Below are 15,870 nucleotides of genomic sequence, written 5' to 3'. Positions count from 1 at the left end.
CAAATAAGGGCTTTGATAGGGCCCTATGTGGACTGGCAGCCTACAGGACACTCTGTTAGGCAGTATGCAACCAAAACTTGTCTCCAAGCCTGGAATTCAAAAATAATCACCAACTTTGAGGCCACTGGGAGCAACATCCAAGAGGATGGTGGGCAACATGTTGCTCGTGGGGGTCACTGGAATAGAGTATCCTCATATTTTTTCCTTCCTTCTAGATGCAGCGTTTAATCTATACGATTCCATAGATTATTTTGGGACCAATACTCTCTTTGTAACTGTCTGTACCAGGAAGGACAATCAATAGCATCTCCCAGGGTTTTTGGTACTGACATGATTAATGCTGCGCTTTACCAATAAGGCTGAAAACAAACACAATCATAAGCAACTTTACACACATACAGGAACACGGAGCATTGGGGTGTGGGGCCCTTGAGGGCCAATTTATGAATTACCAATAACCAATGAATCATTCCTTTTCCTGCACTTTTCCAAACTGCCCGGACAAGCTAAACCAAAAAAAGTCAGCGTTTTTAGGTTTATGACTTCATTGTCATTACAAAAATCTCTGATCTCTTCCCCATAAAACGATTTCCACATCCTACTATTTACTGTATGAAACTGCTGACTCAGAGAAGATGAACCCATGGAAATGAGGCGTGCCTGACTCCTTTGTCATTATTACATATTTACATCTGTGTCTTTTAATTGAAAGGAAAAGAAAGAATGTGTCAATAATTATCCATTATTTTGCCAGGCTGGGTTTGGAATCATGGCAATACATCACTGGATGCTCTCTCTCTCTCCCTCTCTCTCGCTCTCTCTCTCTTTTTTTGCCTCGTTGTTCTCTCTGTCTAATTATTTTTCCAAATTCTAACCAATAACACTTCATTGTTCTGCAATTACCATTTGGTTGCCTTTATTTACTATGTTCCCTATACACCTTACATTATCCTTACTACTCCACCTGATATTATGCTGTTCAGTTCTCCCCCTCAAGATCTTCTGCTGTCTGTACCCTTTATCCAGACTCATCTTCTCTTTCATAATGATACTTCTCTATTATTCTGCAACCATCTCTTCTGCTAACCCTCTTCTCCCCAACAAACCCTCTGCATGGTTTAAACTCTCCCTTTACACCCCTAGCCTTACCCTCCTCTCCTCTTCCATTCCATTGCATTATTTGGCTGCCCCTAGCTTGATCTTCATCATTTGTCACACAACATTAGTGATGGACAATCTTGCAGACAGGAGAAAACTGAAGCACAGAAGATTCAACTTAAGCTCAACCTACACCTAAGCCCTTTCTGCTGTTGTTACTTTACTTCATAAAAAGCATATTCCCATAGGCATAGGATAGCAATGGTATTCCCCATAAGGAAACTGTGCATGGTGGAGAACTTAATATGGGGCACTTACTATTAGACCCTGGGTGTATATGTAGTAACACCACTATTTGGGCATTAATCTTTTTCCTTCTCTTTAACTTTCTATATCTAAGAAAATGAATAAAAGGAATTGCCCTGCATCTGGAGTGCTTATTTGCAGAGCCGGATTTACACAGTGGGCGCCCCTAGGCCCACTGCCGTTCGTCGCCCCTGTCCCCTCCCCTTTATTCGTGGAAATTTTCATCATCTGGACTGGAACAATGGGGATTGGTGCATGGGAAATTTAAAAAAATGATTGTATCTCCAGTGCATCCCCGGTGTTTTTGAACCAATGTGGGTTTAGTTGAGCAGCATGCCGCCCCCCTAAAATCCTGCTGCCCTAGTCCTGAGCCTAGGTGGCCTTTCCACAAATCAGGGCCTGCTTATTTGTGCCCTGGGAACCTCAAGTATAGCAGGATGACTGTCACCAAAATATACATGTTTCTATATATCTGTAACCTTGTTATGAGCTAAGGGGGCCCAGTCTGAAGGCCAGTTGGGGGGAGATTTGGGGTGAGTGCTTATTTGTGCCCTGGGTACCCCTGGAACTATAGCAGGGTGACTGTTACCCCAATGTTTCTATATATCTGTAACCTTGGTCAGTTATGGTGAGATTTGGGGTGAGTGCTTATTTGTACCCTGGGTACTCCTGGAACTATAGCAGGGTGACTGTTACCCCAATGTTTCTATATATCTGTAACCTTGTTATGAGCTACGGGGGCCCAGTCTGAAGGTCAGATAGGGTGAGATTTGGGGTGAGTGTTTATTTGTGCCCTGGTTACCCCTGGAACTATAGCAGGGTGACTGTTACCCCAATGTTTCTATATATCTGTAACCTTGTTATGAGCTAAGGGGGCCCAGTCTGAAGGCCAGTTAGGGGGAGATTTGGGGTGAGTGCTTATTTGTACCCTGGGTACCCCTGGAACTATAGCAGGGTGACTGTTACCCCAATGTTTCTATATATCTGTAACCTTGTTATGAGCTAAGGGGGCCCAGTCTGAAGGCCAGTTAGGGGGAGATTTGGGGTGAGTGCTTATTTGTACCCTGGGTACCCCTGGAACTATAGCAGGGTGACTGTTACCCCAATGTTTCTATATATCTGTAACCTTGTTATGAGCTAAGGGGCCCAGTTTGAAGGTCAGTTAGGGGGAGATTTGGGGTGAGTGTTTATTTGTGTCCTGGGTACCCCTGGAACTATAGCAGGGTGACTGTTACCCCAATGTTTCTATATATCTGTAACCTTGTTATGAGCTAAGGGGCCCAGTTTGAAGGCCAGTTAGGGGGAGATTTGGGGTGAGTGCTTATTTGTACCCTGGGTACCCCTGGAACTATAGCAGGGTGACTGTTACCCCAATGTTTCTATATATCCGTAACCTTGTTATGAGCTAAGGTGAGATTAAGGTGAGTGCTTATTTTTGCTCTGGAGCTAGTAGAAGCTGCTACTTGTTGTGGCTGCAAAATACCCCGCCATAAACAATACTGAAAATTACCTCTACTAAAACACACAAAGCTGCTGTGTAGCAATTTGGGCTGAAACAGGCAATAAGAAACATATTTACATTGCAAGTAACATATGTTAAGGCATTACTTTAAAATCTTTGAGGTGACGTCTCTCTCTGAGCTCTTCCCTTTTTACTAGCGGAAAGAGAGAGAGCTCTGTAATAATTACAGAACGTCAGATCATCAAACCAGAAAAGCTGGCTGGATGAATTTGTAGCAACTTCTTTGATGAAGTGCTCCAACCCACTCTCTTCTCCTCTCTTTCAGTTTGCCCCCCTTTTCTGGTTTGTTCTGGCACTGGCGCTGCTAAATGTTGTAGCTGTGCTTTATAAAGAAATCCCACCCTTGACCCAACCACACACTGTCCCTCTTGTAAGAAACACACCCATTTGCAACTGTCCCCTGCCATCTCGATGGCTAGATTGTAAATCGCCGGTGGAATGGCACTCGGAGCGCTTCGTTTTCCGAAGTTCCGAAGAAGAGATTTGTCACCAGCCGACAACCTCCCCGATATCTGAGCGTGTGTCTCTGCCCAAACAAATATGTTCTGACCTTCATAACCTGCCAAATTTTGTAAAATGAAGATGGTAATTAGTGGGTGTGGCCACAAAAGTCAAGAGTGTCAGTGACTGTGTCTGGGATTCAGTTAACCCTAGGGTTCCTGGCTCTCAGTTCAGCCAAAAGCCTGATATTTGCAGTCTAAAAATGCAAAGATCTCAGAAACCACAGGCCAGCAAATAATCTTGAAATAACCACATATGCCAGCATAGTAACCGAATTGATATGTGCATGTCCAGGGTTCCAACATATATATATATATATTGTAGCTTTTGTTCCCAATTAATTGCATCAGTATCAAGCAGGAGGGTCAGACTGGGCTGGCAGGACAGCAGGAAAAAAACAGGTGGGCCACGGACATCAGCCCAGATCCATTCCCACCTGCCTGGCGGTTTCTCCCCACCCAATAGAAGAAAATTGCAGGTAGGCAGGGTTGGACTGGCCCGGTGGGATACCGGGAAAAAAACCCGGTGGGCCCATATCCGCACCGTACATGGAACATTGCGAATGCGCACAAACACAGCGCCGCATGCATGCGCACAAATGCGGGGCAGCGAGCCTGCGCGGCAGAGGGGGCCCCCTGGGGCAGTAGCCCCGGTGGGCCCCCAGTCTGACCCTGCCGGTAGGCACTGGTTGGGCGAAGCAGAGGCAGATTTACTGGCGGCTGCCAAAGGGGGGCTCTGAATTTGGCAGGGGGGAGTTGGAGGCCCAGAGCGGGCCCCTGGTATGGTAACCCCGGTAGGCCTGGACCCCCCAGTCGGACACTGTCAAGCAGGATTGCACGTCCACATCAAACCCTGATGTGATGCCACACAGACCTGAACGTGTATGTAATAGAGGCCCACACAAGGCAAGACGTGTTCTATGATATCCAATCTCTGTATAAGATTATACTGCCCCATAGTTATGTCTAATGCTTCGTGTGATTTACCTGGGATGATATTACCGGATAATCAATATATGTAACACACACCAGCGCTCAGTATTAGCAACATGTGTATGTATGTATGTATGTATGTATGTGTATATATATATATATATATATATATATATATATAGATATAGATATATATATAGTCAGTAGGGTGGACACTGCTTATTTGTTTTCTACCCAGGTGCACGGTAAAGTATCATACAGCATCCAACAACACCAGGGTTTTGGTGACGTTCTCAAGGCCTTTTGGATGATATATATATATATATATATATATAAAGCCCCAACATATACCACAGCGCTGTACAATATATTCATATAACGCAAAGAGTAAAAATTCCTTGTAAACGTAAATGTTTATTTAAAAGGTATTGACCCATCTATTTCTATGCTGATTTGTGGTTATAGTATAGTACAGGGGGGCCGAATTGTGCTTAGTACAGGGAATACCTATGCTGCCATAGTTTTATGGGATCTCTCTGTACAGACTATGAGCAAATTTAGGAGACTGTTCCTGCTGAATTGTGCTTAGTACAGAGGAATACCTATGCTGCCATCGTTTTATGGGATCTTTCTGTACAGACTATGAGCAAATTTAGGGGCTGTTCCTGCAGAATTGTGCTTAGTACAGGGGAATACCTATGCTGCCATAGTTTTATGGGATCCCTCTGTACAGACTATGAGCAAACTTAGGGACTGTTCCTGCTGAATTGTGCTTAGTACAGGGAAATACCTATGCTGCCATAGATTTATGGGATCCCTCTGTACAGACTATGAGCAAACTTAGGGGGCTGTTCCTGCTGAATTGTGCTTAGTACAGGAGAATATCTATGCTGCCATAGTTTTATGGGATCTCTCTGTACAGACTATGAGCAAATTTAGGGGCTGTTCCTGCAGAATAGTGCTTAGTACAGGGGAATACCTATGCTGCCATAGTTTTATGGGATCTCTCTGTACAGACTATGAGCAAATTTAGGGGGCTGTTCCTGCTGAATTGTGCTTAGTACAGGGAATACCTATGCTGCCATAGTTTTATGGGATCTCTCTGTACAGACTATGAGCAAACTTAGGGGCTGTTCCTGCAGAATTGTGCTTAGTACAGGGAATACCTATGCTGCCATAGTTTTATGGGATCCCTCTGTACAGACTATGAGCAAACTTAGGGGACTGTTCCTGCAGAATTGTGCTTAGTACAGGGAATCCCTATGCTGCCATAGTTTTATGGTATATCTCTGTACAGACTATGAGCAAACTTAGGGACTGTTCCTATGCAGGTGGTTTAATGTTAAAATGGATGGCACTTGCATATATAAGGCAAAACAATGAAACTCATGAGCAATATATTTTGTTTTTACTTGAGACACCAACTCTAATCATTCCCAGTACTAGTCAGTAAGCGGCGCCTATTACAGACACACTGAGCAACATTTCACCTCCTGGCCACCAGGTGGCGCTAGTAACTAAGCGGTAGAGTTTATAAATACAACACGCGCTCGCTTTCCGGCCGGCAGGTGTCGCTCCAGCACACGGTTGACACTACAGCTCCCAGGGTGCCACGCGGGGCCGGAAATTGGGAAGTTGTGGCAGGATCTCGAGTCCGGGGCCCCCAGAGTGCCCATACTGAGTTCCCTATGTCGGGGTACTCGCTCCATGACTGCCTGTCGCGGCTAGAGGCGGCTGTGGAGGACCCCGAGGGGCTAAGTCGCGCGCTCTGTTGCCTTCGAAGCCGCCATGTGTCGCGGGCGGGAGGGGCCGAGCAGTTCCGGGAGAGCGGGGGGCTGAAGCTGCTGATGTTACTGTTTACTGAGCCGCCGCGGGCAGCCGTTCTGGGAGCTTCCCGCCGTAACCTGGACCTAGCGCTCAGCCTACTGGCCAACTGCTGCCTCGAACCGGCCTGTCGGCTACAGGTGAGAGACCACGCCCCCAACCGGGGACCCTCTCCAGGCTTTCTGAGCCACGCCCACCACAATGCCCAATAGAGGCGTGAGTTTCTTGTTGTATTTCTGGCCAATCCATGGAAGGAGATTTGTCTTAAAGGGGCGGTTCACCTGTAAATTTACTTTTAGTGTGTTATATAATGGTCAATTCTAAGAGACTAATTTCCAAATGGGGGTCACTGACCCCAAATGCTCTGTAAGGCTACAAATGTATTGTTATTGCTACTTTTTATTATTCCTCTTTCTATTCAGGCCTCTCCTACTCCAGTCTCTTGTTCAAATCAGTGCATGGTTGCTAGGGGAATTTGGACCCTAGCAACCAGATTGCTGAAATGGCAAACTGGAGAGCTGCTGAATAAAAAGCTAAATAACTCAAAAACCACAAATAATAAAAAATGAAAGCCAATTGCAAAATGTCTCCGAATATCACTGTCCAGATCCTATTTAAAGTGGCCATTGATGTAACAATTCTGATCTTTCCTGTGACCATTGTCAGATATACAGGGAGAAACAATAGAATTCTGCCTGGATCTGACGATTCACCACAGTGGCCCATGTTCAGTTACCTTCAAAGGCTGATCAAAAATGTCTCCAGCCTGATCGACGAGCCGACCCATATCTAAGTCTTCTGGCTATTGGTTGGCTCATCTCACGCCATACGTCTATGTGTGTCTATGGCCACCTTAAAGAAGACATTTAGTGTAAAAAAATAATTATGTACCAGTGCATTATACTCATTTAGAAATAGAAGAATTGTGCTTAAAAAGTAGTGTTTCAGGCTGATTTATTAAATATTTCTGCAAAAACCCTAATAATCCCTCCCTTCCACTTCCTGCTCCCTGAATTCCTAGGCTGTGCAGGGGAGTAGGCGGCTCTCAGCTCACTGCACTGTAGGACAGGAACCAATCAGCAGCTAGCAGGACCTGATAGGGAACTGAAGCCTGTCTGTGCTTGTGTGACTGCAGCGCTGTGATTGGCTGTCCCCCTCCTACTGTGCTTCTGGCAGGGGCACACCCATCCCTCATTTGAAACACAGACAGGGACCAGAGAACATCTATAGGGAGCTCTAATAAAGGGGCCATTTTTAAAGATAATATTCATTTTTAGCACCATGTAAAAGCAACACCATATATTACTTATTGCCTACAATATTAGGGTTTTTTTCATTTATCCTATATGTCTCCTTTAAGAGTTAATTCAAAGGTGAGCAACCCCTTTAAAGGGCATATTAGACTATTACTGTGAGTGTAGCACTAATATTCATTCTGTTACTCTCCGGCATGTCATGTCCCATGTGCCAGGACCCCACCCCCATACAGATGTGGCCCCTTCCTGCATTGCCCCTCTAACTCCAGCCATTGTTCAGCCTCATGGAGGGGGGTTGCCACCTGCCTGGTTTTGACCCGGCCAGCCTGGTTTTTTGAAGGGCTGCCTGGGTCAAAACTGCCTGCCTGGTTTTCCAAATTACGAAAACCGGGCAGGATTTGCTAGAATTGACGCGGTGACTGACCAATCGTCAATCGCCGCGTCATAACCCCGCCCCTGATGTCGCGGGCCTGCTCCCGCCACTTCATGGCTCCGCCCCCTGCCCTGATACATAGGGTAAAAAGGTGGCAACCCTAGAGGGAGGGGTGCAGCTTGGCTTCATATCGCTCAGATTCATATCTACCAGACTGGGTTGCGCAGACCCACATTGCACAGGGCCCCTATAAATTTAAAGTGAACACCTACAGAGGCTGACCGGCCTTCCAGAGAATAAAACAAAGGGCTTTGGCCCTAGCTTGCCCCCACCTTGTTGCCAACATAAGTATCTAAGATCTGTTGTGATTGGTTCTCAAGAGCTGGAACTGCATTGTACTTTCTTTATAGCTGAGAGACAAGACCTTGGTGACTATCCCTGTGCAACCTGAATTTATGTATGTTATGTTTCCTTTGCAGGTGCAAGAACTCGGAGGGATCCCGGTGCTGGGTAAGGGACAGTCTCCATGTATACGTTGTGTTTAGGAGCCACAACGTGCTGAGGCTTTGATTCCAAACACTATTTTAGAACATATATATATATATATATATATATATATATATATATATATATATATATATATATATATATATACACACACACAACAGCTCATGGTGCAACAACTTTACCTAAAAAAGGCGTCCGACCTTTCCTTACAACTGTCTAATGATTGTATCTGCCAATAACTTTGACCTTGTTGCTGCTTGTTACTGACTGAGCACATCCATGTCCTTGTGTAATTACAGTGTCTATTCTCAAGTCCGTGTGTGTTGACTCCATATGGAACCGAGTAGCTCGAGCCCTGGGCAACCTGGCGTTGGATGCCGAGAACAGTTCCATCATTCATAAATCAGGTAAGGGGTAATGAAAGTGTAGCGTAGTGTAATGTTACTGGGCCAGGCCCCTTCTATACAGCGGGCTCCTCTGTTTGCTTGTGATATAGCAGGTGGGCTTAATGTTAGAGGCCCCCATTGTTCCATGTATGGAAATATTACATATGTTTACAGTAATTTCCAGTAAAAAAGAGGTCCGAAATGTTCACGCAATGGGCTCCACCTTTCCCGATGAAGGAGGGTGTACCCTGAAACGTTGATACTTTTGGTGTTGCAATAAAGGGGGGTAAGCTCCCTAACAGGTGTGCGTTGGACCTATTACATTCCCCACCACCATGTATTTCTCCCCTGTTCCCAGTGCTTTGGCATAGAGACCCCAGCCACCTGACACCCGTCCACAATAGTTAAGAATGTGGTCTGACTTGGCACCCCCAGGGTGCAAAACCTGGAAGGGGATCTCCCCAACAAATGATTGCCGGAAGTGATGCCACTCTGTAGAGAAATCATCCAGGTCCTGCACTGGGCCAGAGTAGCAGCACATGGTGCCCGTTTGAAACATGCCCGGTTTGCAGGGATTCTGCAGGTACCAGGACTTTACTTTGGAGCCGACCCAGGGGATTTGGCAGTGTCTAGCTTCAAATTAAAATGGGCCATTTAAAGGAGAAGGAAAGGCTAAAATTAAGTAAGCTTTATATGAATACACCAGTAAAACCTCAAAGGAATGCTGCTCTGAGTCCTCTGTCAAAAGAAACACCACATTTCTTTCCTTCTATTGTGTACTCATGGGCTTCTGTAACAGACTTCCTGTTTTCATCTTAAACCTCCAGGGCTAGGGCTTGAGCATGCTCAGTTTGCTCCTCTCTCCCTCCCCTCCTCCCCACCCTGCTGTAGTCTGAGCCCAGAGCTATGAGTGAGCAGGGAGAGACTCAGGCAGGAAGTGATGTCACAGCAAGCTAATATGGCAGCTGCTATCCTAAACAAATAGAAACTAGCGTCTAGAGCTGTTTACTCGGGTATGGTAAAGCATTCTGCAGAATACATATAGTGTTATAGTTTGCTCTATTGTGGCTAATCTATTGGCAGTAATATTTCCTTCTTCTTTTAAATGAGATCAAGGTCATTACAGGGGGTGTGAGTTTACAAGGTTGAGAGAGGGTGGCATAAGGAAACCAATGACCATTGGGGATGCAGGAGAACTGCTGTTTCTTTGCCCTTATTTACTAACCCGTGTTTATTTTCCCTCTATTCAGGTGCCATTTCCCCACTGATAAACATCTTGGAAAATTCAAAGGATCCTTTCTGCCTGCAGAGTTGCCTGCGTGCTTTGCGCATCTTGGGGGGCTCCCCGGTGCAGCATGTGTCTATCTGTGAGCAGGGCGGCCTCTCTCCCTGTGTGTCTTTGCTCTCATCTCCGTCCCCGGGGCTGGTGGAAGCCGCAGTTCGCTCAGTGTGTGAGCTGAGCCGAGGGAGTTCTCTGGACTGTGCGGAGAAGCTCAGTTCAGCCGTGCCAGTTTTGGTAGCCTTGGCTGGAAAGGAAGATGCCAAACCTAAAACGCGTCAGGCTGCCATCAGTACTCTGTGCAATCTGTGTGGGCAGGGGGCAATGAGGCCTATTCTGGGCAATGCTGGTGCCATTCAGCTCCTTATCACAGAAGCCCGTAACCACTGTGCAGCACCGTCCCGCTGTATTCACCTGGTGAGAGCTCTCTGTCTCTGCTGCCGGGAAGCCGTCAATCGCTGTCGTGTGAAGGAACAGGGTGGGCTTGAGCTTCTCATGGATTTTTTGAGAGACTCTCAGTATCGATCTACACACTATGGAATCACTGCCGCCTTCCTGCATTTCTGCCATGACACCTCTTCCCTGGCCTTGCTGAGTGCCAAAGGCCTGGCCTCTTTACTGGCAGAGAAACTGGATGATCTGGCCCTGGCCGCTGACGATAGAGGGGAGTTGCAGGAATTGCTCAATGCTGTAGTTGAAGAAGAGGATGCAGCAGCTGCTTCCTTTGATTTCCCACCAGAGCCCAAGAGGAAGCGTCAGGGGTCAGAAATCACATCAGAGGAAAGTTTAAGGTGAGGAGATGGACAAAAGATGAGGTGCAGGTGGACAGCTATGGTTTCTTCTGTTGCAGAAAAACATTCCCAAGTATGAAGAAGCTGCTCGGATGCGTAGTGAAACGTCTTCAATGATTACTCAGCAAGTCCAATTGTTTTAGAATTGATTATACTAGATTCCCAAGTAGCCCCCCCCCCAGCTGCCATCCAACCCATGACACCACCTAGGACTGGGATCAGTTTGCTTTCAGGGGTGACCAATAAATGTTGGCTGTCTGTCTGTCTAATTAACAGTCTTATGTCTGTTTGCCAGGTCTTGGCTGCTTTCCGAGGGATATATCTGTAGCCTGGAGGATCTTGCCCCCGACTGGTGTTTGGACAGTGAAAACAAATCCGATGATTCAGCTGCGCCCAGATCCACAGACCTTTCTTCGCTCCCAACTGCTGCATCTTCCTGTTCTGACGGGGACCAGTTTCTTTCGCCAAGGGTCAAACGGATGAGACTCAACGGAATTTCCCGACGGGATCAAAGACCACCTCCTTCTCCTAATACACCCAAATTGTTGTCCTCCCCTACATCTTTCAAGCCCTGCTTTTCTCCTGTGCAAGAGATTCTGGGTTCTCCGTGGCCCCTTGAGCCCCGTACACCCCCTCCTTCAGAATTTTGGGGCCCAGAGTTTCCAGGTCTCTTGCTCCTATCATGTTTTTCTCAGCTCCCAGAATCCAGCCCCTGCCTGGTGTCTCCCACAGTCCTTGGTGCCTTGCTGACCTATGTGACCTGCCATCCACGTCCCTCCCCACGTGCTGCTCGTCTCCTGCAACGTTTGACTTGTGACCCGGCATGCTTTGAAGCCTTCATCCGGACAGGCGGCATTTGTACCCTCAGAGCCAGACTGCTCCTTAGTGAGACACCAGGAAACAAAAGTGAAAGTAACAACCGGCACCCTGAACTGGCAAAAGAACTGGGTAAGAGCCACAGGAGCATCAGGAGAAATTAGGAGGCAGGTGAAACATATCTGAATAGGTTGTGAGGTAACGGGTAGAGGAGTTACACCTTACAATTCAATATATAGTTAACTAGTATAATGTTGACAGTGGAATTCTCATATGAAAGTGCTAATAGGTTCAACGTTGCTCAAGGGTAATACATATATCATTGTACCTTTTGTGGCCACTGATTCCTTTATATTTTGCCATTTACTATATACTCCTTGCTCAATGTTTGCCTGGTATCTTTCAGGTCATGTACTGCTGCGAAATCTGGGTATTCAGGCCGAGTCTCCTTTTGGGGTGGGTGCTGTGACCCACATGTTGCGTTCTGGGCCACAGAGTGACAGGCTCCAGTGTGCACTTACCTTGCCATATATTTACAAGTAAGTGTTTTATTGCCTTGTTAACCACCCCCCCCCCCCCCCCTGTGTCTACGACTCTACGCCTTTGCTGCCCTGTCTTAACCTTCAGATTCTACTTCAGAAATTTTCAAAGCTTCACCTTTAAATGTATTGTTGTTCCCACAGGAAGGACTCCCCTCAGCGTGAGCAGCTACTTGATGCGGCCCTGCACCTGGTACTGACTGCTCTGTTGCAGTGCACCGATTCTGTATTTCCAGTGTTTTTCTTCCACGCGTCTGAGTGTCTTTCCACATTACTGACGCCACAAGCACTGGCTGCCCAGTCGCCTGCCTCTCTTGGCCCTTCCCAGCGCTGCCATTACACAGAACTTGTGGCTCGAGGTGAGGGAGATGTGGTCTTTGTGCTGGACGGAGGGGAGAAGATAGTAGGGAGCAGAAAGGAGGTAACAGGGGGATGTGAAGTGTTCAGGGCTATGCTGGAAGGTGGATATGCCGAATCTCGCCAGCGAGAGGTGTGTGTACGTCAGATCCCTTCCTTTGCTTTCATTCCTCTTCTTCATTATCTCCATGGCTGCACAAAAGAGACTCTTTGCCCTACTTTTCAGGGTTTGCAGCAACCCTATTCTGGCGGTGATTTGACCCAGTCTCCCCTGGGATCCACACTGGCTGCAGCTGGACGTTTCCTCCTGCCCGGTTTAGCGGACGTCCTGGAAGACATAGCAAGGAATTATCTGCTTAGCTTGGACAGCCTTCCATCTCTGTACTGCTTTGTAGAAATGCACGAGAGTGCAAATCTCAGAAGAGACTGTTGCCTGTATTTGCTTAAGAGACCTCATCCGCCTCGCCAAAGAGCACTCTGCCTTTTCCAGCTGTGCCAAAGAGCGCAAGACAAGAAAAGACTGTTTGAACTGATTGAAGACATTGTGCAAGAGGAAAGTCACACAAAATAAAGTCACATAAGAACAAGACATGAGCTTCTCCTTCATCCTCAATGTCCTAAAAGCGCAGGCATTAACGGGTCCGGTCAAGCAGTGGTGCTTTTCTATGTGTGGTCGCAACAGGTGCCGGGTCTGTGCCATACAATGTGGCTGCAATGGAGAGTACAGAGATCCGCACTAGCAATGCTACCTGTGTTACAAGATTAGGTTCTCGCTATTTTTGCACACACGCCACGGGTACAGCATATCTGCTTCAGCACTCTAGGGGAGTGAATGTCAAAGGTTTTCGGTTCAAACCCCCCTTAAAAGGCCTAACTTTCAGATCTCATGTAGTTATAGTCATACTATCCCATTCTTTCACTTGTATTCAGTAGCACCACTCCTCTCTACTCAGTTGCATATATCAGCACTCCTCTCCACTCGCACATTCAGCACCCCTCTTCCCTCAACCGCACATATGAGCACCCGTCTCCACTCACCTGCACATTCAGCACCCCTCTCCACTCACCTGCACATTCAGTACCCCTCTCCACTCACCTGCACATTCAGTACCCCTCTCCACTCACATGTACATTCAGCACCCCTCTCCACTCACATTCAGCACCCCTCTCCACTCACCCTCACATTCAGTACCCCTTTTCACTCACCCTCACATTCAGCACCCCTCTCCACTCACCTGCACATTCAGTACCACTCACCTGCACATTCACCACCCCTCTCCACTCACCTGCACATTCACATTCAGCACCCCATTTCACTCACCCTCACATTCAGCACCCCTTTTCACTCACCCTCACATTCAGCACCCCTCTCCACTCACCTGCACATTCAGTACCACTCACCTGCACATTCAGCACCCCTCTCCACTCACCTGCACATTCAGTACCACTCACCTGCACATTCAGCACCCCTCTCCACTTACCTGCACATTCAGCACCCCTCTCCACTCACCTGCAATTCAGCACCCCTCTCCACTCACCTGCACATTCAGCACCCCTCTCCATTCTGCAGCCTTTTGATTTCTGCTTGTTTAACTAATTTACCCTCATGCTTCACTACAGTTCCACTTACAGACAGCTGCCTCCATGCCCCTAGCTGTACATAGCTCTGCTTTTTGCTGTGCTACATGTGTTTGGCTGTGTGATGCTTATTAATTCACATGGGTACATCGGTTTGTTTTCATAATCTTCTGCTTCCTTTTAGCTGCACACGCTCTGTTCAGCTGTTACCTGCTCTGCACCCTTTTCACTTACCGTTAAGTGTATAACTGTTTTGCCTTTTCTTCACATAGTTTCACCACCAATTCAAGTGCCGCACTGTAGCTGTAGTAGCTCCCAGTATAATCTTCTTGCCACAATTGTGTTATAAATATATATCAATTAAACCCAAATTTGTATGGAATGAACTGATCATATAATTAGGATTTGTGTGTATATTAGAACGACGACCTTTTTCTGCAGGGTAGCTGCTGTTTATATTGCTCCTGGTGTTTCCTCTGTTACTGCTCACAGCCTGTGCCTGATATGGCCTCATATAATACAACCACCTATTATTATTTCTAAGTGCCTTCTATCTGTATGCATGCAGAGGATCCAGCGGGACACTTCTTGTATTTCATATGCACTATATTAGACTTTGATTCCTGATTATACCCTCGCTCTGGCACAAGTAATGGCAATTCATTGATAAATATTTGAAGGAAAATCGGTAACCCTTTCCCCCTGGTGTCCCTTCTTCTCTGGTAGTGGTCGTATCTGTGTATGATGCGAATTTCATACCATCCTCACACTCAAGTTCATGTTATATAAATCACCCAGGAATAGTAGGGTTAATATGAGGTGTGTCCCGATTGACTATAGACCGGGAGATCTTGTCAGTAAATGTAAATAAACCATACGATGAATGAACGTACGTTGACTCTTTTTCTTTATAAACTTGAATTGGCCACGCAAAGATCCACTAACGTACTACTTAAAGGGGCTGTTCACCTTTAAATGAATTTAATGTGATATTCTGAGACAACTGTTTTTCATTTTTATTAGTTGTGTTTTTTGAGTTATTTAGCTTTTTATTCAACAGCTCTCCCATTTGCAGTTTCAGCAGTTGGTTGCTAGGGTCTGGATTACCTAGCTTTGAATAAGAGACTGGACTATGAATAGGAAAGGACCTGAATGGAGATAGAAGTAATAAAAAAGTAGCAGTAACAATAAATATGTAGCCTTACAGAGCATTTGGGTTTTAGATGGGGTGAGTGACTGCCATTTGAAAACTGGAAGAAGGCAAATGATTTGGGAAAAAAAAAAAAAACTATACAAAAATATTTTCAATGGTGCAGCCCAATTGAAAAGTTGCTTAGAATGAGCCATTCTATAATATTATAGAATGGCTCATTCTAAGCAGCTTTTCAATTGGGCTTCACCATTGAAAATATTTTTGTGTAGTTTTTTTTTTTTTATTCAAATCATTTGCAATATACGTCATTTAAAATCTATGCAGACGTTTCATGATTTTTAATGTTTTTTTGACAGTTCCCTAAGCCTAGCCCCCTGCTCTCCTGCTGATCTGTCTGACTACTTTGCTGAGCTGTCTGACTACTTTGCTGAGCTGTCTGACTACTGTTACTTTGTATCAACAGCCATCTGTCCTCAGCCTGCATCCTCTGAACCCCACAATTCCCTGCACATGTGATTTCAATTAGGAACGGAACATCATGCAATGCATTGTGGGTTATGTATTTATTATTTTATTATTATTAACATGTATTTATATAGCGCCAACATATTGCGTAGCACTGTAAAGTAAATGTGATTATACAACTACATCA

General features: G+C 46.0%; 1 protein-coding gene across 1 annotated transcript; it reads left to right on the top strand.

The window, feature by feature from the left end:
- Positions 1-5,622: 5,622 nt before the first annotated feature.
- On the top strand, positions 5,623-14,953 carry armc5.L (armadillo repeat containing 5 L homeolog). Its single transcript, XM_018236689.2, has 7 exons — positions 5,623-6,323; positions 8,292-8,322; positions 8,619-8,726; positions 9,956-10,775; positions 11,071-11,723; positions 11,998-12,130; positions 12,275-14,953. The coding sequence occupies exons 1-7, from the start codon at positions 6,048-6,050 to the stop codon at positions 13,056-13,058; spliced, it is 2,805 nt and encodes a 934-aa protein (XP_018092178.1). The 5' UTR covers positions 5,623-6,047; the 3' UTR covers positions 13,059-14,953.
- The last annotated feature ends 917 nt before the right edge of the window (positions 14,954-15,870 follow it).

This window comes from Xenopus laevis, chromosome 9_10L (assembly GCF_017654675.1).
Source record: "Xenopus laevis strain J_2021 chromosome 9_10L, Xenopus_laevis_v10.1, whole genome shotgun sequence".
Classification (NCBI taxonomy): domain Eukaryota; kingdom Metazoa; phylum Chordata; class Amphibia; order Anura; family Pipidae; genus Xenopus; species Xenopus laevis.
This window is presented reverse-complemented; position numbering and strand designations above follow the sequence as displayed.

What these genes read in the sequence shown, in the direction of transcription:
- armc5.L (XM_018236689.2), top strand. Translation starts at nt 6,048, where the DNA reads ATGTCGGGGTACTCGCTCCATGACTGCCTGTCGCGGCTAGAGGCGGCT. An exon ending in TGAACTGGCAAAAGAACTGG is followed by an intron (nt 11,724 to 11,997) that starts GTAAGAGCCACA and finishes GGTATCTTTCAG; the next exon opens with GTCATGTACTGCTGCGAAAT. An exon ending in ACCTTGCCATATATTTACAA is followed by an intron (nt 12,131 to 12,274) that starts GTAAGTGTTTTA and finishes TTGTTCCCACAG; the next exon opens with GAAGGACTCCCCTCAGCGTG.